The 26,860-nt window shown below is 51.4% G+C and overlaps 12 protein-coding genes across 12 annotated transcripts; 10 read left to right on the top strand and 2 right to left on the bottom strand.

Moving 5' to 3' along the window:
* Positions 1-197: 197 nt before the first annotated feature.
* Positions 198-1,114, top strand: RPS9 (40S ribosomal protein uS4; the record flags this gene model as incomplete). The annotated part of the gene is made up of 6 exons (XM_041702253.1): positions 198-211; positions 280-317; positions 388-406; positions 486-584; positions 646-879; positions 937-1,114. The coding sequence occupies 6 exons, from the start codon at positions 198-200 to the stop codon at positions 1,112-1,114; spliced, it is 582 nt and encodes a 193-aa protein (XP_041555057.1).
* Positions 1,115-1,413: 299 nt separating this feature from the next.
* APUU_31087S (uncharacterized protein) lies at positions 1,414-2,430 on the bottom strand (the record flags this gene model as incomplete). The annotated part of the gene is made up of 3 exons (XM_041702252.1): positions 1,414-1,835; positions 1,934-2,153; positions 2,209-2,430. The coding sequence occupies 3 exons, from the start codon at positions 2,428-2,430 to the stop codon at positions 1,414-1,416; spliced, it is 864 nt and encodes a 287-aa protein (XP_041555056.1).
* A 379-nt stretch (positions 2,431-2,809) lies between these two features.
* On the top strand, positions 2,810-4,049 carry APUU_31086A (uncharacterized protein; the record flags this gene model as incomplete). The annotated part of the gene is made up of 2 exons (XM_041702250.1): positions 2,810-2,943; positions 3,002-4,049. The coding sequence occupies 2 exons, from the start codon at positions 2,810-2,812 to the stop codon at positions 4,047-4,049; spliced, it is 1,182 nt and encodes a 393-aa protein (XP_041555055.1).
* Positions 4,050-4,360: 311 nt separating this feature from the next.
* Positions 4,361-5,278, top strand: APUU_31085A (uncharacterized protein; the record flags this gene model as incomplete). Its single annotated transcript, XM_041702249.1, has 4 exons — positions 4,361-4,524; positions 4,633-4,765; positions 4,839-4,896; positions 4,956-5,278. 4 exons carry the CDS (start codon positions 4,361-4,363, stop codon positions 5,276-5,278), a joined length of 678 nt encoding a protein of 225 aa, XP_041555054.1.
* Positions 5,279-6,157: 879 nt separating this feature from the next.
* APUU_31084A (uncharacterized protein) lies at positions 6,158-8,042 on the top strand (the record flags this gene model as incomplete). The annotated part of the gene is made up of 6 exons (XM_041702248.1): positions 6,158-6,236; positions 6,284-6,611; positions 6,676-6,732; positions 6,785-6,946; positions 7,003-7,288; positions 7,806-8,042. 6 exons carry the CDS (start codon positions 6,158-6,160, stop codon positions 8,040-8,042), a joined length of 1,149 nt encoding a protein of 382 aa, XP_041555053.1.
* Positions 8,043-8,627: 585 nt separating this feature from the next.
* On the top strand, positions 8,628-9,164 carry APUU_31083A (uncharacterized protein; the record flags this gene model as incomplete). Its single annotated transcript, XM_041702247.1, has 1 exon — positions 8,628-9,164. The coding sequence occupies one exon, from the start codon at positions 8,628-8,630 to the stop codon at positions 9,162-9,164; it is 537 nt and encodes a 178-aa protein (XP_041555052.1).
* Positions 9,165-9,506: 342 nt separating this feature from the next.
* Positions 9,507-11,228, top strand: aspE (septin; the record flags this gene model as incomplete). Its single annotated transcript, XM_041702246.1, has 2 exons — positions 9,507-10,030; positions 10,085-11,228. 2 exons carry the CDS (start codon positions 9,507-9,509, stop codon positions 11,226-11,228), a joined length of 1,668 nt encoding a protein of 555 aa, XP_041555051.1.
* Positions 11,229-12,872: 1,644 nt separating this feature from the next.
* On the top strand, positions 12,873-15,431 carry anxc4 (annexin ANXC4; the record flags this gene model as incomplete). Its single annotated transcript, XM_041702245.1, has 2 exons — positions 12,873-15,047; positions 15,120-15,431. The coding sequence occupies 2 exons, from the start codon at positions 12,873-12,875 to the stop codon at positions 15,429-15,431; spliced, it is 2,487 nt and encodes an 828-aa protein (XP_041555050.1).
* Positions 15,432-17,607: 2,176 nt separating this feature from the next.
* Positions 17,608-20,059, top strand: gta1 (glutaminase GtaA; the record flags this gene model as incomplete). Its single annotated transcript, XM_041702244.1, has 8 exons — positions 17,608-17,801; positions 17,862-18,154; positions 18,215-18,657; positions 18,712-19,295; positions 19,347-19,549; positions 19,607-19,750; positions 19,797-19,932; positions 19,981-20,059. The coding sequence occupies 8 exons, from the start codon at positions 17,608-17,610 to the stop codon at positions 20,057-20,059; spliced, it is 2,076 nt and encodes a 691-aa protein (XP_041555049.1).
* Positions 20,060-20,407: 348 nt separating this feature from the next.
* Positions 20,408-22,296, bottom strand: cps1 (Gly-Xaa carboxypeptidase; the record flags this gene model as incomplete). Its single annotated transcript, XM_041702243.1, has 3 exons — positions 20,408-20,448; positions 20,499-21,841; positions 21,953-22,296. The coding sequence occupies 3 exons, from the start codon at positions 22,294-22,296 to the stop codon at positions 20,408-20,410; spliced, it is 1,728 nt and encodes a 575-aa protein (XP_041555048.1).
* An 862-nt stretch (positions 22,297-23,158) lies between these two features.
* Positions 23,159-24,199, top strand: APUU_31078A (NAD(P)H-dependent flavin oxidoreductase; the record flags this gene model as incomplete). The annotated part of the gene is made up of 6 exons (XM_041702242.1): positions 23,159-23,367; positions 23,425-23,433; positions 23,484-23,515; positions 23,566-23,689; positions 23,740-23,878; positions 23,933-24,199. 6 exons carry the CDS (start codon positions 23,159-23,161, stop codon positions 24,197-24,199), a joined length of 780 nt encoding a protein of 259 aa, XP_041555047.1.
* Positions 24,200-25,827: 1,628 nt separating this feature from the next.
* Positions 25,828-26,598, top strand: APUU_31077A (uncharacterized protein; the record flags this gene model as incomplete). Its single annotated transcript, XM_041702241.1, has 1 exon — positions 25,828-26,598. One exon carries the CDS (start codon positions 25,828-25,830, stop codon positions 26,596-26,598), a length of 771 nt encoding a protein of 256 aa, XP_041555046.1.
* Between the last annotated feature and the right edge of the window lie 262 nt (positions 26,599-26,860).

The following is a 26,860-nucleotide window of genomic DNA, read 5'->3' as shown; positions in this document are numbered from 1 at the left end:
ATGGTATCGCGGTTGGGATGTGTGCTACCCGCCAAGCGCAGGGCTAGACCCTACACACTAAGCCGCATTTGAGTTCGACCCACAATTTTCGCTCACGGGCTCGGCTATCTTCAAAATGACTTCCCCGTCTGTTGAACTTATCGAAATCGTCCAGCTCAGTATTCGACAACCATCGCGACAACGCGCAATCTGCAGTCATGGCCCCCGTCCCGTGAGTATTCAACACTTGGATATCGACACTATGAGTGCACTCATCTAATTATCGATTTTACAATGCAGTCGCGTCTACTCCAAGACCTACAAGGTCCCTCGTCGTCGTAAGTACCCTCATTAGAGCACGGAAAGAACACTCCCAAAATTTTGAATATATGAACTAACGTTGTATAGCTTTCGAGTCGGCTCGTCTGTTAGTACTCTCCGGCCACTAATCAGAAGCGTGCTTCTGTTTATGTCGTGTGTTCATGTTCCTAACCTGGTTTTACTAGTGACTCGGAACTGAAGGTTGTCGGCGAGTACGGCCTGCGCAACAAGCGTGAGGTGTGGCGTGTCCAGCTTACCCTGTCCAAGATTCGTCGTGCTGCTCGGTATGTGACCATTGGGTCTTCATGAGGAAGATGAGAAGACAGGGCTAATTCGAACATTTAGTGAGCTGCTCACCCTCGACGAGAAGGACCCCAAGCGTCTTTTCGAAGGTAACGCTTTGATTCGCCGTCTGGTCCGCATCGGTGTGCTCGATGAGTCCCGCATGAAGCTCGATTACGTCCTTGCCCTTCGTGTCGAGGACTTCTTGGAGCGTCGTCTCCAGACCTGCGTGTACAAGCTTGGTCTCGCCAAGTCTATCCACCACGCCCGTGTCCTGATCAAGCAGCGCCACATCCGGTATGCAGACACCCTAAAGAAGACTGCTGTTTGGAAGTTCTAACAAATTTGAAATAGTGTTGGCAAGCAGATCGTCAACGTCCCCTCCTACATGGTCCGCCTCGACTCCCAGAAGCACATCGACTTCTCTCTCACCTCTCCCTTTGGTGGTGGCCGCCCCGGTCGTGTCCAGCGCAAGAAGGCTGCCGCCGCTGCTGGCGGTGGTGATGACGAGGCTGAGGAGGACGAGGAGTAGATTATCAAAAATAGGAGTATGGACGGGTTTCGTTACGGACAAATATATCCACGGGGCTTCGATGTCACTGCAGCATCGCGTATAATGTTGTACGACCTTGCATTTTGACGAATTTAAAAATATTACAATTAGCTAGCCCACGGCTCAGTTTCGAAACCCAATCTTCCATCTTAGATCTATTATCTTATCATCAAATAACCGTAGCCCCTTATCGTATTGTGTACTGCAAGTTTAAAGCAAGCCAGAACGCCGAACCCCACCCCCATATGTCAGTCATCATAAATCATTACAAACGCTCCTTATCCTTCGACCCCCACGAGTTTCTTCAATGCTTCTTCCGCACTCCGGTACCATCTTCCTGCTTCTTCGAGTCCGTCGCTTTCGCCCTCTTGCTTCTTTCTCTGAGCCTCTCGCGCTTGCATTATAGCCTCTGACTTGCGCCGCTCTAGTATATTTAACTCCCGCTCCATAGTTTCAGCCTCTCGAGTCTTTCGCGGTAAAGCATTCTGTGCTGTGGCGATTTGTCGGTTAAGTGCTGCAAGTTCAGCCTCGCGTTCCTCCAATAGGGACAACGTTGCGGGAAGCGGGAGATTCTGCGATGACGACGTGTTCGAATTGGCAACTTGCTTCGCCCGTAACGCGGCTATGGTGGACTCGAGATTTTCAATCGATTCAGGAAGTGTAGCCAGTTCGGCCATTTGCAGCTGGACATTCTTGTAGCCTGATATGGTGAGACTGCGTTAGAGCTTTTCTTACGCCATACTCCGCCTAACCTCTGGCGAAGAACAAAAAACATGCATCACCTTCGAGTGGACTTACGAGTCGCGAGATCCCGAGACATCTTTTCCATCTCCTCTATCATTGACCGAACCTCCTCTTTACGCGCCTTGAGCTCCGCCTTTACCTCCGCCAATTGTGTTTCCAACTCCACGTTCTCATTATGGCCCACAACAAGAGGCGGATCACCTACGATTGCACGTAAGAATTTCTCTTTTGTCACTTGTTCGACATAAGAAAACCGCAGCTTCGAGAACAGTTCCTATTATATGACGTTAGAAGGCTGCAGCTTTCCGGATTGCCGGCTTTCTCCGTACCTTGTAATGTGTCAGATCTGCCTCAAGGGACGCTGGCGACGGGGCATCAACGGCAGAAACATCTGAACTGCGTTTTGAAGGAGACGAGCCTGTGGAATCTTCCTCTGGCGAGAAAATCGGCTCGCTGATTCGAACGATGGAAAGTTGCGACTTCAAGTCGCCATGTTCTTTTTCAAGCTGCTGAAGCTGTTGGCGCGTTTGCGCGGCATTCAATTCAGACATTATGTGCAAAATAGATTCGTTTCCCTCCGGTGAATATGGCTAAGGAAAGGGAATTATGCAGTCAAGGATGGCTTGTCGCTCAATGATTGCGAAGCTGCACCCCGCGGCAGAATGGGGGGAGGTAAACAAAACATTTAGCGGCGACTGCATTCACGCCCGGGCGGTGAGTTTGTCCCGTCAATTGAAAGTATCCCAACTCCTACAGTTAAAAGAAAGTCAATCATGCCTTCCTTTGACGTTTGACCTGACGTACTTGATCCATTCACGTATGCGGGATTACAGACCAGCGGTCATGATTTAAATTTGGGGTGATGTAGCCAAAATTCAGCTTACCCTCCTCCCCATATCCCGATACTTCCAGCCGCCCGCCCTCAACACCATGCCTGCAGGACTAGGAAAAGCAAGCGGCGACCCAGATAATGATGACTACGTTGCCCAAGTACTCGCAAGGGAGGCTCGGGATAGCTCCGTGAAGTACTCTACTGTCGGGATGGAGGCGTACAGACCACCACGGTACGAATATCTCTACTGGAATATCATATTTTCGGAATCTAATGAATAATTGCCACAGGCGCGCAGGCTCTGCCCCCAAGCCTAACACTCGGTTTCTCCGTCATATTATTAACGAGACGGACAATCACAATGCGGCGCTCAAGAGGAAGGAAGAAAGGGAATCCAGAGAACGAATGCGCCAGATGCGGGACCAGGTTCCATCTTCGACTCCCGATGATAGTAGAGATCACCGATCTCGTCGCTCCCATAGAACCGACGATCGAGGTTCACGGCGGGAGAGGGAATACCGGCACGACAGGCATTCATCTCACCGGAGAAGGCATAGGAGCCGTTCAACCTCTGCAGACAAGACCCGACCGCGTACATCTCGACGGGAACGTGAGTCGCGTGGGCGGGATGACGACCGACACAGGCGCTCTCGAAGAAGTCACCGGTACCGATCCTATTCAAGGTCGCGGAGTCGCTCTCCACGTGAAAGGGATTCAGGATCTCACCGTCGTCACCGACACGGAAGGCGCTCTGTTTCCCGTTCTCGATCGCCAGAGAGGAGGGAGAATCGCAAGGACAAAGACTCTTCACGACGTAAAGAAGCCCGAACCCCACGGCCTGAATTTCGAGACAAGGTGTCTGGGAACGAGTCGGATCCTTTGGAAGATCTTGTCGGTCCTTTACCCAAGGAAGAGGCTCCGCTTCGTTCTCGCGGGCGAGGGGCATACAAGCCCAACATGAGCAACATTGACGCTCATTTTGCCCACGACTATGACCCGTCTCTCGATGTACAACCGGACGATAATGATGCTCAAACAGGTAACGGGCCAACCCGCCGGCCTGTAGCAGGACTCATGACTGGAGAGGACGACTGGGAACTTTCACTGGAAGCACTACGCGATCGGGCGCGTTGGAAACAGAAGGGCGAGGATAGGTTACGTGAAGCAGGCTTTAACAGCGACATCGTAGAAAGATGGAAGAGCAGCAGCTTAGCGGCCGCCGGGAACAGTGATGAAATGGACAATGTGAAGTGGTCTTCAAAGAGTGAAGGTCGAGAGTGGGATCGCGGGAAATTTGTAGATGGGGACGGTCATATTAACGTCAAGGCTTCTTGGTAGCCCAATGTCGATTACGGCCTGTCATGGTGTTTGTGATTTGCGCCCACTTCTCAATCTACTTCCAGATCGCTATTGAATCTCCACAGTACATTTTTGGTCGCACCTGAACATGGCAAGTTAAATATGGCATATCATACACACTTCTAGTTAAGATCTCATTTACTAGCAGAAATAGGCATACATCTGCAGAAAATTCCAATCGATGACTAAATCAACCTCTAATTATTACAAATATGTACTCATGCTTAGTTACTTAGTTCCGCACTTTGTCAGATCGCGGAATACATCTCTGCCGGCCGGCCCACTTTGAGATGGTAGTAGCATCTAATCAGATCTATAACTCCCAAACTTTGCCCATCGTTCTCACAAACAGTTCCAACTTCTTCTCATCTTTTACCCTCCAAATGACAGACCAATTCGCTTTCACATATCCTTCCCCACTAGAGGGCTACGCGAACCTCGAGCCACTTTCCGAGTAAGTCTCCAGAAAATGGAATGGTGTCATCCAAGAAATGGATGGTGGAAACAATTACCCCTCACAACCATGCTCTCAAACCGTCACCCCGCTGATTCGGCCACATAGAGAGAGAAACGAGGACGGAAAGTCGCTAAAGAACCCTCAGCATGGGGTGTTGAGTAAAGCATACGAGGAATTTCCCGATCCTCTGGCTAAGGACCGCCGGGGAGGATTCGATATCCATATTTACCACTTTCAGGTCAGTTCCTCTCGTTACCTTGACATATCCTTAGCTCTTAGGATATTGCTACGGTTCTGACTCGAGACTTCAGAATAACCCAGACCAAGTAGCCTACGCAAAGGCACTATGGGAGCGGATCAGACGGGAATGTATGTCCCCTTTTCCCATATCCGCAGATTGTTTAAAGCTGACAGAGATATCAAACCAGTCCCCGAACTCCGAATATATACGTTCTGGGATAAGCCCATTGGCCCGCACCCAGTGGCTATGTTCGAAGTGAATCTCTTCACACCGGCGCAATTTGGTGCCTTCATTCCCTGGCTTGTCATACAACGGGGTCCACTGAGCGTGTTAATCCACCCGAATTCCGCGCCAGATGAGGACCAGAGGAATCATACACAGCGCGCAGTGTGGATGGGGGATCGGATTCCGTTGGATTTGAGGATCTTTAAGCTTATAAAGGAGCGGGAGAAGCAGCAGGAGGCTCAGGCGGAAGCGGCAACAAAGAAGGGCCAGGGGGATAAGTTATAGGCTTTTGAAACTGTTTCTGGTTCGAACGAGTAGTTCATTTAGGGTTTTTACTGATAAATATATTTAAGATATGGATTGTGGTACACTGAAGTCAGTCATACTCTTATATATATTTGGTCAACACGGGGTGGGGTGAACCACAAACCTCGGCACAATCGTGGTTTAATTTATATTGGAGTAAACAAAAGAAAGAACTAAAGACACTAATACAGGTAGTAGGGTAGTATCAGCAGTGAATTTCAATATTCCGGGATTTAGGAAGCGGAATGATTCGCTCATCTGACTCCAAAGCAAGAACCCCATCACGGGGTGGCCGACATCCATGTCTATCACCTGGGCAAACTAACAACAAATTACTACCTTACTATGGAATTTGGCAGGCGCTTGAATCATGCTTAACTACCCTATGCCTATGCATCTTACTTACCTGGGTAGTCTGGCCCCCAAGGGGTGGAATCGGTGGAATCGCACTACGAAAACCAGAAGGAAAGCCCCAGTGCAGTTAATCTCCCGCGCACGAGAAGCAAGAAAGGCGTTCGTTGGCCGCCATCTGGCGCAATATTGAAAGCTTGGCTTTCCTTTGCTTACGGCCACGGGGAGCTATGAGTGGATGAGTCCGCGTTGACGATTACAATCTAATAATATAGTACCTGGAATGTGGGATGTGATCATCGGCATGTGAGTGTGTTATGCAGGTCCGATGTAACGAACCTGGATGTCTGTAGGGTGGAGGGAAAGGTCGCTTGACTTCTCCGCTTGGGCTATATATAAGGTAGTTCATCCGAAGGAATTTGGGTTCGGGTAACCGAGTTCGACATTGTTTATTGTTGGATCCGAGACGTGAGGTTTACTTTAACTTCAACTTCCCACATACAAGGGATGTCTGCCCTTAACCTCCCCCGTTCTGCGGACGCTGCGCTGGCCGCGACAGCTCTCCCTGACTACGTGCTAGACTATGGTAAGTTTATTTGGTTAGATCCGAGCATTCGAAACTGACGAGTTCAGCCCCTCTGGTATGGCTTCATAGCGAAGACCAGTACAGGCCTTCCGGCTTTGCCGAGCATCTCAACCATGTCGTGCCGGAGGTAGACTACAATCCCATTGAGGACATCCAGACGCCACTCACCCTGGATAATCTGGACCAACTCAATGCCGCGGGCAACGAAAGTGTGTATTTGACTTCGGAAGAAGGGATCGATGCCGACCCGCAGCCCGACTGGATTTTCGGCACGGATATCGATGATAACGGCCAAGCGAACGACGTTTCGTCGATCATTGTCTTGAACGATCATGGAGAGGGAGATGTAGATGCGTTCTACTTCTATTTCTATTCGTGAGTTCGATTAATATCCGACTCGTCTATTACCCGAGGAGTCGTCGTTCTGACCGGCAAATAGTTATAACCTGGGCAATACGGTTCTCGGGATGGAATTTGGTAACCACGTTGGGGACTGGTGCGTCAAGTTGCCCGACATCTGTGCCTGAATCTAATGATGTTTGTTGCAGGGAGCATAACATGATCCGATTCAAGGATGGTACTCCGCAGGCCATCTGGTACAGTCAACACGCTTCGGGACAGGCTTTCACGTATGATGCGACGGAAAAGCAGGGAAAGCGACCAGTTGCGTACTCTGGGAATGGAACCCATGCCGTCTACTCCAGCACTGGGTGAGTGTTCATTCCGGACCTTTCTCAACTGAGAGCCACGTTAATAATTTCGTCAGAGGTCACGACCACACAATTCCAGGCGTTGACCTCCCGGTCGGATTCCTCGTTGACCAAACCGACCAGGGTGTTTTGTGGGATCCGACCTCGGGAGCATATGCGTATAGCTATGCGGCAGACACGCAGACATTTGAAGCCTACGACTCTAGCTACCCGGTCAAATGGCTGGATTTCAACGGGAAATGGGGAGACGACGCGCTCCAGGGAGGACCAGAATTATTCGGACAAGCAAAGTACTCCGGAGGACCCAATGGACCAAAGTTCAAGAATCTCCAGCGCGACAAGGTGTGTCCAAGCAGTCCGTGCATTGTCCTGCCTTTCAAGACCAGGGATGCCGAGTCAACAAGAAGTGCTTCTGCATCTGCATCTGCTTCTGCGTCAGCGACCCCGTCAGCGTCACACCTTGGCTGACAAGGTGTCCCGGGGTACTTATGAGATGGGTCCATCTTTGATGGCCAGCGTGCGAAATCATTTTAGATTAGGTAGGGAGCGCCGGTCGATTTTCTGCAATTTTGTATGTAGCGAGAAAACGAACATGAATGACAGCAAATGATGATATCCCGTCTTGTAATACTAATGGTGGCTTGAGGGTCGAGAACAAGGTTGGTGACTACCTGGCCAGAGTCAGAGTCAGTCAGGGGCAGCAGGATCTGTGCAAGAAGGCCAGGCCAAAGCCGGGCCAAACTCTCCGTTGTTAGCGTCTTTGGGGAATGGAATTTGGTTCGAACAGAATGATTGGAGCGACCAATCAGTCAGCCAATTTTCAGTGTCTTGACGATGTGGATAGCTGAATGTTGTACAGCAATTTAACGCAGAACTCATGTCGGACATCCAATTTCCTGGTGCGTACCATTACCGCCCAAATACGGATGCTTCTGCATTCTGCAAGAAATTGCGCCAACCTGGCGGGGACGGCGAGATTGATTCCTCAGGTCACCAGGTGTGGATGTCTCCCAGGACCCCAGGCTGCAAGGCTGCAAGTATGCCCGTATCGGCAGACGGAGAATTTATGCAGCGCGAAAAGCAAGGAGTCGGGTGAGTGACAGGTGGAGGAATACCGAGACATAGTACCACGATCCCCACGTGTGAACTGTGGGCTGAAGACGAACTTTGCTCAGTCCGGAGAGGGCCGTGCTGATACAGAGCAAGTGCCCCCGACCTCCCGAGAAGGAGACAAGCTCTAGGAGCCCAGACTGCAGGTTATCATGATCAAGGAATTATGCCATTTTGATGTTATTATGAGTGCGTGAACGTTGAGATATGGATGGAGAGATCGTCGGCTCAATTTAACAAGCCGAACGCCTGGGTGCGACCGACTCTCCAAACTCCAAAGTCCAAACCTGAAACCGCAAAAGCAACCACCTCGCGACCTCCGATTCCGGTTAAAGATTGGCCGCTGAGATGAGCAAAGGTCGAGGGCTGCCCCTCCGGCGGAGGACCTGAAACTCGATTCACAGAGGCCGGACCAAATTTAGGCCAAGCCAGTCTAAACGGTTTGAGGCCGGCGAGTGGGGGAGTCTAGATTTAGTCCCAATTGACGTTTGCCCCTGAATCGCATCAGCTTTGGAGCTGTGAGCCAGCAGCTGTCTGCGATGAAAGAACTGCTGGCGAAGAGGCGTAGAACATGACCCAGGAGACGAAATGTAGGCCTCGTGTAAGCCACGCTGCCGCATCCGCGAGAAATAAAATCACAGTCAGGCCTGCGCGATCTCCTGCGCCGCAACGTTGGGCCGTTGCTGCTCGTGCCTGCGCTGTATCCGTACAAGAGTTCGAGGTCGAAGAAAACATCGACTTCTCCGTTCTCACTGGCCGATCTTCATTCTGCCTTCAGCACCCGTCAGGCCATCCTTTCGTTTCATTTCTCTTCCCTTTCTTTCCTTCCCCTCTCTCCCCATCCATTCCTTTTCTTTTCATTCCTGTGTTGATTCTCTCTCACTTATACGCGCCGCATCAGCCGGACGCTGTGAGCAGGCAATTTCGCTTCTCTGTCCCTGAACTTCCCCCTCCAGGAATAGGGGCAAAAAAAAAAAAAAAAAGACCGCAAGCCCCGTCACCAGGATTTACTGTCCCATCCGTTCAATCTTTTCTTGCGCTTGTCATCCTTCCAGAGGCACAGGTTCAATTCGGCAGTCGCTTGCTGGACTCGTGGATTGTCGATTGAGATAGGCCTCGCCCCGGGATTGATTCTCGAGGTATATTTTCCGTCAGTCCTGTGGTTTCTGTATCGGCAATTGTTTGCGACCAAGTCAAAAGCACCCGCTTCAACCGCAGGTTTTACTATAAAAACCACCACAATCTGAAATCTGAGTCGGAGTCGCAACTGATTGTGAACTCCCAACTTGAATACAAAAGAAACTCAAAGCCGGTGAGTTGTTAACCTGAAGTGACTGACCAGTGAATGGTTGCCACTAAATACACCTCTCATTTGCGAAGAATCTATATCTGAGACAACACTCATTCACAGAGACCCCACCCTCGTGTTACAGACAACCCATTCGTGCCCATGGCGGCTACTGCAACAAGACCCCGGACTCCGGCCCGGGGCCAACCTCCTGTTGAAGCTCCTCCTATCCCTACGGAAAATGGTCAGGCCCAGGTAAAAGATCGCAAAACATCTTCGTCCTTGGGTTTCCTCCGCCGTTCCAAGTCGACTGAGCCAATCAGCGAGAAGAAGTCTAGGAAGAAGATGTCAAAAGCCCAGATAGAAGAGGAACTGCGGCGCCAACGTGAAGCAGGCCCGAAACAACCTCCGCGCCTACCGGATCTTTCGCCCCAACCGGTCATTGAGACTTTCGGGGGTGATGAAAATCGCGACGGTATTGCTGATCTTGCCTCCCCTCTCTCACCAAGCCAACCTCGCCAGTCACGTAGCGCCATGAGCACTCCTGTGCCCCCCGACTACACCGACCCCTATGCCCGAACCGAGAGTATGACCCATCGCGGCCGCTACAGCTATGCGAGTAGCTATGTGAGCACTGTCAACAACCCGCGCAGACTACGCCGCCGCAAGGACCCCACCCCGTATAAGTGAGTATAGCCTGCACCGCAAGAGTTGAGAAACGATGCTAACACATCCAACAGCATCCTCGTTATCGGTGCGCGAAATTCGGGGAAGACTTCTTTCCTTAATTTCCTCCGCAGGTCCTTGGAGTTGCCGCCACACAAACACCCTTCTCGCTCGCCTGACGAAGTGGAATATGCAAACCACAACCCCGCCAATGAAGGATACACCTCTCATTACCTTGAAACCGAGATTGATGGCGAACGTGTGGGTCTGACCCTCTGGGACTCTCAGGGACTGGAGAAGAACGTTGTTGACATCCAGCTCCGTGGAGTCACCGGGTTCCTGGAGAGCAAATTCGAAGACACGTTGAATGAAGAAATGAAAGTCATCCGCTCGCCCGGAGCTCGAGACACTCATATCCACTGTACTTTCTTGATCCTTGACCCATCACGATTGGACGAGAATATTGCAGCCGCGGAGCGTGCTGCTCAGGGGACCCAAAGAGCATCCGATTCTAGCGTCTTGGGCGTTCTTGACGAGAACCTTGACCTTCAGGTTCTTCGAACGGTGATCGGAAAGACTACTGTTGTCCCTGTGATCAGTAAAGCAGATACGATTACCACCGCGCACATGGCCTACCTTAGAAAAGCGGTATGGGCTAGTTTTAAGAAGGCTAACATCGACCCTCTCGAAATCCTGACTCTTGAAGACCAAGAGGATTACACTTCGGAAGAAAGCGAAGAGGAAGAGGAGGAAGAGGAAGAGGAAGAGGAGGCCGAAACCTCGAAGGCTGAGGACGCGCGCACCAAGACTGAAGAAGGCTCGAACGAGGAGGGTTCTGAGGCTGTCTCACAAAAAACCCCAGCATCTCCATCGCAGCGTAGCCAGGGCTCACGTAAGGAAGAAGCTACCCCGGCGGCCATTCCCCTTATTCCTTTCTCGATTCTATCGCCTGACCGATACTCGCTGGAGGATGGGCCTGTTGGACGCAAATTCCCCTGGGGATTTGCTAATCCCTACGACCCGGAGCACTGCGATTTTCTCAAACTCAAGGACTCGGTGTTTAGCGACTGGCGGTCCGAATTGCGTGAAGCTAGCCGTGTTATCTGGTATGAGCGCTGGAGAACCAGCCGTCTGCACCGCCAGGATCCCATTGTTGCGCCTAAGCAACAGACCTATGGCGGCAGGAAAGGCCCTGATTTCGGACATCGCATTCGCTAATATCTGGATACCGCACCACCCCGGCGTTTTTTCTTTGAGGACGTATACTTGACAACCTTTTCATTCCTTCAACTACCAACCTTTCTTTCTCATCTCCGTTACTTGAGCAGCTGTGCCAAGCGAGCGCCAACCTTGCACCATGAGTCGCCCTGAGCCGAAATGGAGGACTTGTTCGTTGGTTCATCATCCCTGACTCTCCGAGTCTGTCAGCCTTCCACATTTGCTCATGACGCCCCTGATGTGTAACGACACGCAGCCCCTCCTTCCGATGTGCCTTTAATGTAATGATCTGGATTTGGGGTGTCAGGATAATGGCTCTTTGCATGTTCGAGGTGCTGCATGCAATGTCCGAGGTAGAGGCAAGCCTCGTTGAATTTCTATGTTTGAATCTACCAAGCTGTTGGTTCTGCGCCCCATGGCATGGTTCCAATCACAGTTCAGAGATACGCCGCATTTCACTATTCCCCCTATTGTACAAATTTGTTTACCCCAATGTTGTTTATGTTCATTATTATACCACTTTTTGTTCATCTCGGATGTTGCTGCAATATTCTGGTGTCTTTGACCCGCCTGCGTCTCATTTTGTGTATCCCCTGCCAGTTGAACAGGACACAGGCTCACCACCGGCTACTCGCTGTTTCATTGCCTCACTTTCCTACCCTGTATTCTTGATAACTTAGTGCTACTGCCGAAGAAATACCACATCTGATTTCCATTCTTGAGATTCGACGGATAAGTGTCCCATCATGTAGATCACGCTCATCGAAGCGCCCGCTTTTCCAGCATTGCGGGATCCTGAAACCGCACCAAGCTTATCACTTGCGGATTCTGACTGGTGGCCAATGACAATTATTCTCACCATGCAGTCCTGCGGAGCTGGCTTGGATGTAAGTGGCTCGATCGTTCGTTGTTTGCAGGCGCTGGCTGGTGAGATACGAGAGGCTAGGCTTCCTCATGCGGTGGTCGATCCATTCAGCTGGAATTGTGCGTGCTGTTTGTTCTGACAGACAAGACGCTAAGGAGTCATCAGTCACAAGCCGGTCCATACAAGAGACCGAAGCAGCGGAGCTAGCTGCACACCCGCAGCCGGAGAAGCTCCATTGTCAGCTCGCGATGCGGCTCCAAATTGCCGAAGAGGGGGCAAGAAATGCGGATTGCCAGCGGAATTAACAGAATCGCATAGCCGGTTGCCAATAATGAATGGCTGTTGCAGGGAAAGCAAGTTTTGTGTTGGGGCGAAGCCGCGTGAGTGTGCCTCAGCTGAAGCGAAGGCGTTTTTTGGTTCCGCCGCGAGCCATCAACTAAGCTGAGAATAATTGCGATAGACGAACACAAAGTCGAGGATCTCCCTCTTCCCCTCCTTCGGCTGAGAACATTGACGCCCTTCCTGCCTCCCCATTATTCGTTCTTTCCCCCCCCTCCGGTCTCGTGTTCGGGCCGTTACCTTTCCTTTCGCTTGATTGCTGCCTTTGTGCGCATTGCAACCAGCGTCCTCCATCTATTGCGTGACCCCGCGACTGTAGCACAGGGCAGTGGCAGATTTTCTTTCTCCTCTGAGCTGGGATTTTGTTTTGCGGGGAAGCTTCAGTTCTCAGATACTGGCTCTGTCGCCGCCTGTTCAGCTGGGTCAGCCTCCTTGCTTCCATGTCTCTCCGCGTCGACGACCCACGGTCGCGAGGCCGTTCCAAGTCTCCCAGCGGCCGTACCCGTGATCGTTCCACGTCTCGCGACCCCCGTCTGCCTTCCCCTGGCCCGGAGCCCTCACGAAGGAGCGCATATCTATCTGCCGACCCCGCGGGCGAGAAAGTGCGGACAAGGTCCAGAAGTCGCGGAGCCAGTCCTCTCCCCAGCTCTAGGAAATCTAACCGCTACGACTCGGATTCGGAGCACGACGCAAGAGATTATGCGCGCCGCCGATCCGATCGAGATTACTACTACCATTCCGACTCGGATGATAGCAGGGGCGCGTCGAAACGGAGTAGCCAGCGATATTCCCAGCCGCCGCCCCAGCGGAGATCTGGGCAAATTTCCCGATACCCGGATGAGGACGATATATATTCTTCGGACGATGACCTGGCCTATGGCGATGGCCCTGGAGGATTGGATCGTGGATATTATGGACGCAAGAGTAGCTCCATCATTTCGGCGCCTCCTCCGCTCATGACCGGAGCGCTTAACAACCCAGGCGCCGGTCCAAGGAGCAGCGCGGAGACAGTGAGCGGCTACTCCAGATATGGCGCGGGTCAATCTGCGTATTCAGGACCTCCCCATACTCAACCAAGCTGGGCACCCGTTCCCGACTGTGAAAAGCCGGGTTTTGTGCCGCCGACATCTCAAGGAGACTCTATGCCGGGGGCGTTTCCAGCCGCGACGTCTGGCCCACCACCTACCGCACAGTATATGAGCCCAGACTCTGCGCACAGCCCTTACGCTCCCTGGAATGCGCCACCAGCGACATCTGGTGCTCCGTACGCACCTCCAGTTACCACTGCGAGCCACCAACGCAACCCGTCGGGCGACCCTAATCTATACGCCAACCCACCAACGTACCAGTATGCGCAAATTGACCCTAATGTCCGGTATTCAACCAAACCCACCACTGGCTCCACGTATTCGTCTCATCCCAGGACGGAGCCTTTGCCAAGTGGAGTCAGATACTCTGCAACTCCTCAGTACCCGAGCAGCTCGACAAGCGGCGCCGATAGAGGGCCACAATACGTCGAGGTTGTACCGGGAAGTCGCACTTCTGGTCGTCCCAGCAGCCTCAGCGTCTCTACAGGAAACAGCCTGGGCGTTGGGGGAGGCCATGGTTCTAGCCACCCGCCTGCTAGCCCGCTGCTGGAAGCATACAAGGGCACATATCAAAGCATATCCCCCATGCCCTCGCCGATTCTCATAGCACCCAGAGATGATGATGTCTCAGATCTTGAGCCACTGGACAATAGCACGGATAGCGAGCGACGGCGGACGCGGAAGTCCAAGAAGTCCAAAGACGAAGGCGGCCTCAAGGAACCAAAGAGCTCTAAACGAGGCAGCAGCCGCGTCCGACACGAGCGCCACGATTCAAAAGATGCCAGAGGCTCCGATAATATGCTCGTAATATCCCCTAGCAGTTCGAGACGAAAGGTATCATTCTACGATGCTACCGATGACGCGCTTGCTTTGCGCGATGCTCTATCCCACTCGCGTAATATCGATACAAAAACACTGACCCACGTGCTGCCTCACTTGACGAACCACGAGATGCTGGACCTCCGAAAGGAATACAAGAATCATGTAAAAATCCACGGGAAGGGGGTCAACCTAGCCAAGCATATCCGCCTCAAGCTCGGCAACAGCGCCTTTGGAAAAGTGTGCTATGCAACCGCACTCGGCCGTTGGGAATCGGAAGCATTCTGGGCCAACTGTTACTATCAATCGGGGTCATCTAGACGCGAACTCCTAATCGAGTCCCTGTTCGGCCGCAGCAACGGCGAGATGCGCGAGATCAAAGAAACCTTCAGGGACTCGCGGTACACCGACAGCTTGGAGAAATGCATGAAGGCCGAGCTGAAAGCAGATAAATTCCGCACGGCCGTCCTCCTAGCCCTCGAAGAGGGTCGACAGAGCGAGCGCGATTCCGTCGACAGCGACCTAGTTTCCCGGGATATCCAAGCCCTACACGCAGCGCTCGTTTCGCGAAACGGCGGCGAAACAGCAATGATATACATCATTGTCCGCCGGAGTGACTCGCACCTGCGTGAAGTCCTGCGAGCTTACGAGAAGATCTACCAGCGGAACTTTGCGCGTGACATGATCCAGAAATCTCAAAATCTTGTCGTGCGTGTTCCCTCTACCCCCCAGCCAACTCTCCATTTCTTTTGCGATATGCTAATCAATTCACGTGGATAGGGCGAAACCCTTGCACATATCCTCAACGGGGCCATCAACCGGCCCATGCGCGACGCACTGCTTCTCCACCAGGCTCTCCATGAATCCCGCTCCGGTAAAGAGAGGTCAGAGCTTTTAATCTCCCGACTTGTCCGTCTCCATTGGGAACCTCGGCACCTCGAAAATGTGAAGGTCGAGTACCGTCGCCGGTATGGTGAGCGACTAGAGGAGTCGATCGCAGAGGAAATTTTACCGTCTACCGGTGGGAGTGACTGGGGTGAGTTTTGTATTCAGTTGGCGCAGAGCTCGAAGACGCATGCTGCGAAGGGCTGATATTGGCCTCTTACGTATCTTTTGGATAAGTATTGTGTAATTCCCTGTTTGTCTTTTTTCTTTCTTTCCCTTTTTTCTTTTCTTTCCCGCTTTATCTATTTCGGCATGAAGGTACGAATCTAAAAGACCGCTTGCATGATGATGAGAGATAAGACCAGGTTATGTTTGTGATTATGTTTTATAAAAATACGAGAATACTTATAGGGCGCGGAAATGATACGAAAGTTTGCTCTTAACTTTCTATGATGCTGTGCATGAAATGGACGTATAAGATATTTGACTCGTAAATGCAAGGGATTGCCAGTGTCCTGGCTGCGTCTTTGTCAAGGTAGAGAGTACTGGAGCCTTGGGTACACTACATTCTGAAATGATCCATGTACTGTGTACTACCACATTAAACAAACTCGGACCAGCTGACCCGTGAGGACCCTGATGGTATTTGTAAACGTTGTAATGCTGAAGCATAAACTGAATTATGCTTTGGAGGCTCTGAATCATAACGTGGAAGCAAGTCTCTGGTTCCATGGTGCGCTTTGTGGGAGAGGCAGCACACAGCGTCTGCTTAGCAAGGACTTCATAGGTCACGGCGTTGTCAATACGTAATCTCCTGATGCCCTTCATACCTGCAGTTATGAACTGTCCTGGTCAAAATTGAGATTTTCACTCCGAGATGCTTAGCCACCATCTCCCTTTTCCACGGCCGACCAGATACTGTATCCATACGCACTTCCATATCCCCTCCACTTTTATCCGATAGGTATCCGTGCGCCAGAATATTGGCCGAAGGAGCGACAAGCAATGTCAGGACCCACAACTCGAATCGAGCAGTGTTGGTAGCGTGACGTTTGGCTTAACCGAGTGCTGTATGGGTCTGCAACGATGCCATGGGAGCCTTCCTGTGATGTATCGCGAGGGTTCGATAACTGGTCACTCACTTTAAATGGTTGAAGTGAGGTCACACTACGCAGGCACGGACGTATATTCGACGATCCAACCAACCACCTGGCTAGTCCATTGCCTGATCATCCCGTTGCCGCACAGAAAGACCAAGAGAGGAAGCGCGGAAAACGAGGACAGTCTGAGTTGATACCAAGCGTGCCATGTCTCACATGATGCTATCATAAGCTCATAATGTGGCGCCCACTCCGGTAAGAGGGAGATGAGGGGCTATTGTGGTGTGTGTGTTGACCTGGAGAGGAGATGCGGGGAGTGTTGACTTTAAACGTAGGAGAGAGCGAGGCTGATCTGATGCCCCCGGGACCTTCAGCGCACCTTCCTTTTTTGGGTATCGCCCTCCGCTCTAAGATTTGATTCTTTCGCACCTTCCTCGTTTTTCTTGTCGTTCTCTCCAAGTGGCTTCTCTCAAACTTCAATAGCCTCTCCCTTTGCAATGCCGGCCCTTATCTTGGCTGCTTGGCTAGCCCCCCGAGAGGACCTGGGGGTGCACATCACACATGCTAGCCAAGGGAAGTAGTTTGCTGACAGACATGCGAGAATTAGTTACCTTGGCCTTCTAGCCCGACTTCATGCTGGATAGGTGGAACCAGCAGCCCAAAGACTGCCTCCCGTAGGTTTACACACCGCAGTGGTATCGCTCTCTGCCCCCTGATTAGTTCTATCTTAAACCGCCCTGCAGAGGGTGGAGCATAAAAAGAAATATACACTGATGATTGATTGTTTTGTCTAGGGGCGGATCTACCCCGGGCTCCGGAGTGAACGCCTCTCCGCAGTCGCTCTTTTCAATCCCTGTCTATATCGATTGATGATTGGACATTGCTATTCGTTGTCGATAGCGCCGAGTCTGTCCACTACTTTGAGTCGATGCAGACAGAATGACTTGTCAGGCGACACTTTTCGGGAGAATTCCGTCCTGAGCATGTGCAAATATGTTCTCTCAAGTCCTGGACAATCTAGACGGGTTTTCCACATGCTGGAAATTGGCAGTGCCGGCTCCTAGCCTGCTATAAAGTTCCTCCGTCCGCGTGGAATGCAAGATCTAACCATCATATATGCGTGTCTAGCATTCCGCGGCTCATTCTAGACAGCCACATCATTGCTCTGCTATTTGTCGCTCCCTTGGACTTGGCTTTGTTATTCTCTCAGCTTTTAATTCGCGTCAACCGCTCTCCATCAACGGGCAATGCTTTGGGGTTAAGGGACAGCCATCCATATTACCATGTATATTCTTCCATTAGGATGCCTGTGCGCATTCCTGGCTATCCTGACGGATGCCGCATCTACCTTTTCTCCTGCTCGTCCTCCAGCCCTGCCCCTAGTAGTCAAGTCCCCCTACTTGAGTACTTGGTTGCCCGCTGGACAAGATGGCGGAAATGGTGGCTATTTGGCGGGCGAATGGCCAACCTTTTGGGAGTAAGTGATCTGAAAATGGAACAAAATAAAGGAGAAACTGAGCATACGTACTATCAATAGAGGCCAGGTTACTGGTTGGGCTGGTTTAATTCGTGTTGATGGCCAGGTCTACACATGGATGGGACTACCAGGCTCCACTACTGTGGACCAAACTGCATATGAGTACACCTCCACGAAAAGCATCTTCACTATGCACGTTGGTGATAAGGTGGAGATGAAAATAACCTTTCTCTCACCAATCACTCCAAATGATCTCCGACGACAGTCCCTCGTGTTTTCGTATCTTGATGTTAGCGTGAGCTCCCTCGACGGAGAGTCTCACAACGTGCAGGTGTACGCCGACATATCAGCTGGTAAAATTTACCTTGTCTTATCTTGCGACAAATCAGAAATATTTACTGATGGTCTTCTAGAATGGGTGTCTGGCGACCGTTCTGCCATTGCACAGTGGGATTATGGTGTAACCGGCGACGGTGTTGCCTATCACAAGGTCCATCGCCAAACGCCGCTCCTCTTCTCTGAAAATAGAGACCAGGCCGAATGGGGGGACTGGTATTGGGCAACTGATAATGGAGCAGGTCTTACCTACCAGGCTGGGGCAGATGTTGATGTGCGCGGGGCATTCGCGAGTAACGGAAGGCTGAGCAATACAAATGATGCTGGCTATAGGGCTATCTCCGATAACTGGCCAGTATTTGGCTTTGCTCATGACCTTGGGTCCATCCAATCTTCTATTGGGGTACTGTTCTCAATAGGTCTAACACAACCGGAAGCAATCCAATACACTGGTAGCTCTGATACGCTCAGCCCTGTGTCTTCTTTGTGGACAAGTTACTTCAGCACTGGACTAGATGCCGTGAGTAAAATACTTCCAGCTCTGGAATGACCTGACTGACAGCCCGTAATCTAGCTCAATTTCTTCCACCATGATTACCAGGAAGCGAACTCTCTGTCTTCAGACCTTGACGAGCGAGTTGCTCGAGATTCCATTGCTGCTGCTGGCCGAGACTATCTTACAATCACATCCCTTAGCATTCGTCAAGCTTTTGCCGCAACCCAGCTGTGTGGACCAGAAGACAGTCCATATCTCTTTATGAAGGAAATATCTTCAAATGGCAACATGAATACGATAGATGTCATATTCCCTGCACACCCAGTCTTCTTATACACCAACCCAGACTTTCTCAAGTACATTCTACGACCGCACTTCGAGATTCAGGAATCCAGGCACTACCCCAATTCCTATGCCATGCACGACATCGGCTCACATTATCCCAACGCCACGGGTCATCCAGATGGGAATGATGAGCCAATGCCATTGGAGGAGTGCGGCAATAACGTGATCATGGCTCTGGCATTTGCACAGAAATCTGGCGACACTGCATACCTCGAGAGTCACTACGCAATACTGAGGCAATGGACTGACTATTTAATTGAAGACGCCCTTTATCCAGCCAACCAAATATCGACGGATGATTTTGCTGGTCCGCTAGCGTAGGCTCTCCGGTCTGGAAATTTGTTTCATTCATTTAACAGAGCTTTTAGGAACCAAACCAACCTTGCCCTAAAGGGAATCATCGGTATCGAGGCCATGTCAGTCATCGCAGATCTGGTCACAAATACCAATGATGCGTCGAATCTCACCAACTACGCCCATGACTATATCGAGGCGTGGCAGACCCTGGGCATTGCACGTAGTGGAGCCCAGTCGCATACGACGTTGTCATACGGATCGGACGACTCCCATGGTATGTAAATTCCGGAAATGTTTCATGGATGGTGCAAATACTGATGAATTATTGAAGGACTTCTTTACAATCTCTACGCTGATCGCGAACTGGGCCTGAACTTGGTCCCGCAATCCGTGTACGACATGCAAAGTGATTTCTACCCAACTATCCAGGAGGAATACGGTGTGCCACTGGATACCCGACACCTATACACTAAGAGTAAGCTGCCACTTACGAGTTCTTGAGACAAAGCTGATATTTGCAGGTGATTGGCAACTCTTTGCAGCGGCGATTGCGTCGACAAGTACACGAGATATGTTCATCCAGCATCTTGCCAAGTGGATAAATCAGACACCGACAAGTCGTCCCCTCACGGATCTTTATGACACTGTAACTGGAGGGTAAGTATGTCTGTCCTAAGTTCTGGGGTATGAGACTAATTCACTCAGCTATCCGCCTGTTGTTTTTATCGCCCGACCTGTCATGGGTGGCGCCTTTGCCCTGTTGCTGCTTGAGACAAGCTCGTGAGGTTGCGGGTATGGTATATCTTGTCGTTTTTACAGAGGCTAGCTAGCTAATTAGGTTGAATTATTACTGAATATTTGTCTTTGGTGTTGTCTGTTATTTACGACCATGCTTATACCAGTGACATCTTTCATTTTTTTTCAGCGTATATAGCCCTCGTTGCATTAATTTACAGTTATGCTAGGTAGCAAAGGCCGGTGGGATATTGAGTGCAAACCTATAAATCTTACGTTCTATATAATCCCAATTCTAGACCATGCCCAATGTGTAACCTATGAGCAGAATATTTATAATTGTGAGCCATAGATTTGTGACGCCGGTTCAGCGTCACATGTCCGGAATCTAGGCCTTCTACTTTGGGGCGTCCCATGAATCAAAGGCGCGGATTAAATCTGCAACACTTAGTTAGCCAAAGCCGTGCAATATCAAGGGACTGGCATACCGTAATACAACATAATAGCCTCGAGGTGGGCATCCATGCCGATTCTCTCATCGACGGTGTGGATATTCAAGGCACGCCCTTCGCGAGCGGGGCTCCAGCGGTAAATGTTTTGTGACAGGTTCCAATATACTCTGGTGTCAGTATTCCCGGTCATGATATCGCCGCTAACGACGACGGTTTTGCCTTCAAAGCTCGGTACGGACTCGAAGACGGAGCGTGTGACACCGGCAAAGCGGGCCCAAACGGGACTCGTCTCAATATCGGTAGGGCTGACGGGAGCAGGGTTGAGAGGGGAATTGAGCGTAGATATCGTAAGAATACCGGCCTTCCCCGCCTCAAGCTCGATTTCGTTATCCCTGGCGTCCTTCCGCCAGCTCAGGTTGAACTTATCGATGATAGGCTGGATGATCTTCTCAGCTCGTGCTTGCACCATTTCTGGCATCTGATGTAACCCGACGCGATAATTGACGACAGCACGGATCTTTTCCGGGAGTGCATTGCTCTTTACTCCTCCATTGAATATATCAGCCGCCTGAGATGATTGAAGGGTAAACCTAACAGTTTCCCCACGGGATCTGGCAATCTTTTCAGCCGATGCCTCGAGGTCGTCTGAGTCAAGAGCGGAGGGGAGCCAGTCTTCCACATATTCAGGGGAATGCTGGGCTTGACACTCGAGCATTCGGCGAGAAGGGTGATGTGGGCCCAGGTTCGGAGTGAAAATCTCTAGCTCTTCGTTTTCAAGCTTATATATAATTTCCGACATTATTCCGACCCCTGTGTGTTTTGGTGGAACGGAGCTGTGGCCACCAGGAACAGAAAGGTTGAAGACGAGGGTGATGGAACCTTTCTCGCTTACGCCTGGCAGAGCGTAAATCACATCATCTTCCTTTGCTTCGCCTTGAGACGATGACAATGAATGAACGGTCATAAGGCCCAGTCCTCCTTCGTCAAAGATAAATTCCACGCCGTCTTTTCCGTACCTTTCCTCTAAAACCGGTGCGATGCGTGCAGCGCCGATGTTGCCTTGCGTCTCTTCATCGAACCCGAAGGCCAGAAGCACAGGCCTAGAAGGCGTCCAGTCTTGGCTTAAAAGGTCATCTACCGCGGTCATAATACCAATAAGACCGTTCTTGCAGTCGCTGCTGCCTCTTCCCCAGAGAAACTCCCCATCAAAGTAGCCGGAAAAGGGGGGATGAGTCCAATCTGAGGGATCATCGACGGGAACGACATCTTGGTGAGCAGTGAATAAAATGGGTTTCCTCTTTTTAGAAGACTCTGGCGAGGCTTCGACAGTTATGAGAAGGTTGAAGCGGTTGATGGTTTCGACTTTTGCTTTGGTGCGGCTTTATCGAAGTTAACGGAGGAAAGAGCGATGCAACAGGGGTAAAAAAACAAGGAAGGAGCAAGGGAATAAGATTTGGAAGGAGGGAAGGAGCGATGGGAACAGTGCATACATATGAGGAAAGAACAGGGCAAGAGCATAGCCCAAGTCAACAAACGGCCAAAATGCGTCATCGTTGGGATCTGTCATGGAGTCTGTGATCGCAGTCGGGAGTTGAACGGCCTTGGAAAGGCGGTCGACCTGACGACGCAGAATTGCTTCATCTTGGAGATATCGAAGGGATGGGAAAAGGCCGTCGTCGTCGAGAAGGACCTTCTGGGGGAGAGGGCAGACCTCTGCCTTTCTATCTGCGGTGAGATCGCCGAGGATCTGCTGCGGGGAAAGCGGGATTGAGAAGGCTTCGGCACTTGACAGGAAACTGAAGCCAATTACCAGGGGTACAACGGGAGCCCACATTTTGTCAGTCTGGGGAAGGATCCAATCTCGCCGTCGGCATCGAACTGTGAGGTTGAAGAAAAGGAAAGAAGATGGGATGTTGGAGGCTTTGACCGTTACATTCTACTCAGTCCTAGTGTGGGGTACTGTAAGCAGCGGAGTCGGACTTGGGGTAACTGCACCGACTCCCATTGATACGCATCACGAGTCGATGAACAGATGTTGCAGCTCCCACAAAATGGAAACAGACTGTATAACCAAGTAACTACCTTGACGGTCCTTGTGGGTCAGCGACTGCGCCGACTCTGGATCCGATGACTTCACGCGGAGAACGCGGTGACTGCTTGGGCCGCGGCTTGTCGGTTCGGCCCCCTCTCAATCAATAAATACCGTCCTTCCACCGCGTTCCCATGACAGTTTCTCCCTATCAGTATCAGTAATATCACTCAGACACTCTCAAAATGCCGTTTAAAACATGGTTGACAGAAACCCTCGGGGTCCAGGTCCCCATCGTCCAAGGAGGTGAGAGCGCTGTCTTGGATGTGTGCGAAGATATTCTAACCAGACTCGGTAGGGATGATGTGGGTTGGTCGCGCTGGTAAGTCTGTCGCAGCTGTCTGCTTCTAACTTCTAACTTTGAAAAGAGATGACATCTGCTGTCGCAAACGCCGGAGCTCTTGGGTTCTTGGTAAGCTACTTATATCTCCGAAAACAAACAACTAGTCCACTGACAATCAGTAGACAGCACTCACCCAGCCGTCACCAGAGGCATTGCGGGCGGAGATCCGTCGTTGTCGGAGTATGACTGATAAGCCGGTACTACCCCAAATCGAGATCAGGAAGGCATCCTCAAAGATGCTAAGTCGTTATCTCTAGTATAACCATGCTTCCTGCCTTGAACACTCCAGACTATTTGGGTTACGCCAAGGCCGCTGTTGAAGAGGGTATCAAAATAATTGAGACGGCGGGAAACCCCGAGCCCATCCTCAAGTACCTCAAAAGCAACGGAGTTACTGTCATTCACAAATGCGTGTCGCTTGGCCACGCCTTGAAGGCGCAGGCTAAAGGCGTGGATTGCATATCCATTGATGGGTGAGCTTTGTATCACATATTCTGGAATTTGTATCTTGCAGCTAACAGTGAGTACAGTATCGAATGGTGCGTATCCATTCTAATCGGGATATCTGCGTCCATGGCTAACACAGTAGGGGCATATGCAGCGCTGGCCACGGAGGCGAATGTATGTAGTTCCCTGGCCTGTGGTAACGTTGACTTGACTGACCGTGTAAGATGACACCACCTCAATGATCCTTCTAGGACGATGCGCCCAGGAGCTGAAGATTCCATTTCTCGCGTCTGGTGGTTTCGCCGATGGCAAGGGACTAGCAATGGCCCTTATCCTCGGAGCTCAAGGGTAAACTTGAAACAAAGCATTGGGAAGTAAATGACTGCTAACGTAGATAGTATCAACATGGGCACCCGCTGGATGTGCACTGTCGAGGCGCCAATCCACCAAAACGTCAAAGAGGCAATCGTCAAGATGGATGAGAACGGCACTATCCTCGTCCTTCGCAAGTTCCGGAACACAACGCGCTTGGCCAAAGTGAGATTTGAGCTAACCTCCAAAAGCCGACATCATCTGCTGACTAGTTGACAGAATGAGGTCACATTGGAGGTTCACAAAATCGAAAACAGCAAGCTGGAGCCTCAATTCCAGGAAGTGGCCCACCTCATGTCCGGTGCCCGAGGGAAGGGCGTATATGAAACCGGAGACATTAACGCGGGTGTCTGGTCCGTTGGTCTTGCGGCCGGGTTGATCAAGTCTATTCCCACGTGTGAAGAGCTCGCACGAACCATCGAGCGTGAGGCGGCTGAGGCTCTCTCCAAGGCCAATAGTCTGTATACAAACCGCGCTAGCCTTTGAGCTGGTAACGCGTCCGACGGTGAGTTGGTTAGTAGAGTGCTTGTTATGATAGATTGTGCTGCCTGTACTTGTTGCGTTTTCAAGTCAATCACATTGTATACTTAAAACAGCTGAGTTGTGAGTGGATAACGGGGCCGTCATCTGAAACAGCCGGCCAACGGCAGGATGCCAGCAAATGCCGAAACTTGCAGGTGGCTCCGTGCTCAATCTCCCTAGCAGTAAGCAAACCTACCGGGCCATCTCCTGAATCTTGATCGGATGTCCGAATAATCTCTGGCCAGGATGTGAGTCTTCCATCGCAAAGCAGAGCAAGTAGTGTAGTTGCGGACTGTTAAAACTCCGGACAACTGACACTGACCGATGACGTCAGGGGATTTCAGCCCTGACTCCTGAGTCAGGAGTGGCTCGGGTCGGCCCCAAGCCAACCAGCGCTTCCTGTCCATCAACCAAGAGAGTAAAAGTATGATCTTCCCCACGATCTGCAGGTGTGGAAGACGATCGTATTCTTGAGACGGCTCACAATTCCCCTGATAATAACGCGCCGTGTGCTCGTGCTGGCGTTGAAACACATAACGGCTGATTGGGGGCGAAGATGGTACTTTCAAACCTTGTCGCAATTGCAGCTCGGGTCTCCAGTTGAGATGCGTATTATCATATTATGTCCCAGCCCTGGGTTGAAAGGTTTCTTCACCGAGTGGATTTTAAGCCGGGCCAGGGCGGATTGAAATTTGGTCGCTTCATCGCTTGGTGTCCTTTTCGCCGAGAGCGGATTGTCGATCGATGAGGTGATAATCAACACCGTCTTTGCAAAGGCATCGAACGTTCATGGTGTCTACAAGTCGGGAGTCCCGGTATAGCTGAACAATCTCCAGTACGGTGTAAACCGCATCAGGTGGCTGGCTGGAGACGTTGAGAAAACAACCAACTGAGCTGACTGTACGGAGTACAGTGTACTCTGTAAACAGGGGATAAATCATAACCACAGGTGGAGTGAGAGCAAAGAGTGGATCTCGTGGACCAGATTAACTTTGGTCCCCCAGGCACAAAAACACTAAAAACATAAAATGTCCTATGCAAGGTCTTCCTCGCAGTTCACGCTCCATCCTGCTCCATCCTCGGCTCCTCCTTGTTTGACAGATTCAATAGTGCGGCGATCCTGACATCATCGCCTCGCACAGCCAACCACAAAATCCCACGGCCTCACAATGCAGCCAAAAACGGCTTCTCGAAAGGTGGGGATGTGGAACGGACGAACCAGTTCGAGTTTGGCTTGGACTCCGGAGAAGCGAAGTCTTGGATCGGCATATCGCTTGTGTTTCAGCCTGCGATATTTGCGATTTCATTGTCCCAAGCGGGACCCAAGGGGTTGGGTTCGTCTCCCCGTTGTGGCTTGTGGCCCGCTGAGCCCTTTCCAGTTCGCCCTTGAATAAATATGCCGCTGTCCCTGTGCTGGTGCCTGCGGCCCGTTGAAGTCTTTGTTCCATCCTGCTTTCGTTCTCTTTTTCTCATCTCTCCTGACTGAGCATCTCCCAGTGCTCACTCATCCATTCTTTACTGTACTAGCCAGAGACACCTCTCGCTTCCATTCCTTCATCCACTACAGATACAAACCAATCCATACATCCACAATGCAGCTCACCAAGGCCCTCGTCCCCCTCGCCCTCCTGGCCCCCCTCATCTCCGCCAACCCCCAATTGCTTAACGACATCCTCACAGCCGACGACTCAGCCCCGGAGACGTCCGTCAGCGTCGACCCAACCGCAGTCCAGACCGGTGTTGGCTCCAATGCTGGAGTCGGCGCCCCTGTGCAGGCTAGTGTCCCCACTGAGACCGCAGGCGTCGGCGCACCCGTTCAGGCCGACGCTCCTTCTTCCAGCGAGTCCGAGTCCGAGTCCGAGTCCGAGACCGCCACCGCGGGGGTCGGCGCACCCGTCCAGGCTACTGGTTCCAGCAGCTCCGAGACTGACTCTGACTCTGGCTCTGGCTCTGGCTCCTCGAGCACCGAAGCGTCCGCAGAGACCCAGACTGGCGCAGGCACCGAAGTGGCAACTGAGGCCTCCACAACCGCTGTCCCTACAGGCATTGTAACAGCCGTAGACAACGACCCCTCCGGCAGTGGCATCGCTACTGGGTCTATGACCACCGCCGCTGCTACTACTACGGCCGGCCCCAGTCAGTCACAGGAGTCTCAGGGTGCCAGCAGCACCTCTGGCTCTGGATCTAGCTCCAGCTCCGGCTCCGACTCCGACTCCGACTCCAGCTCCGGCTCTGCGGACTCTACTTCCTCTGGCGATGCTGCTTCTGCCTCGCCGACGGATGATGCCGCTTCTGCGGTGCTGGGAAGCCCCGCCTCGATGCTCGGTGCCATCTTGCTTTCGGTCGTTGTGCCTTTGTTCTAGGCTATATAACTAATTCTCCTTGTACCTCAGTGTCGATGTCCAAATAGGACAGGGGTGTGGGAGGAATGAAAGCGATGCAGTGGGAATGCAACGGCTATGTATACCATACGTATATATACACAAGTACCTCCTGGCTTGGACTGGGATTGGCTGGAACACTTCGATATCGCTGGACGATTCGACGAGACTTAATTTTTCGTGGTCACATTAGGGCCTACACTTCGGTCCGGAACATTTGTTACTTCTTACTATCCCTACTACT

This window comes from Aspergillus puulaauensis, chromosome 3 (genome assembly GCF_016861865.1).
Source record: "Aspergillus puulaauensis MK2 DNA, chromosome 3, nearly complete sequence".
Classification (NCBI taxonomy): domain Eukaryota; kingdom Fungi; phylum Ascomycota; class Eurotiomycetes; order Eurotiales; family Aspergillaceae; genus Aspergillus; species Aspergillus puulaauensis.
This window is presented reverse-complemented; position numbering and strand designations above follow the sequence as displayed.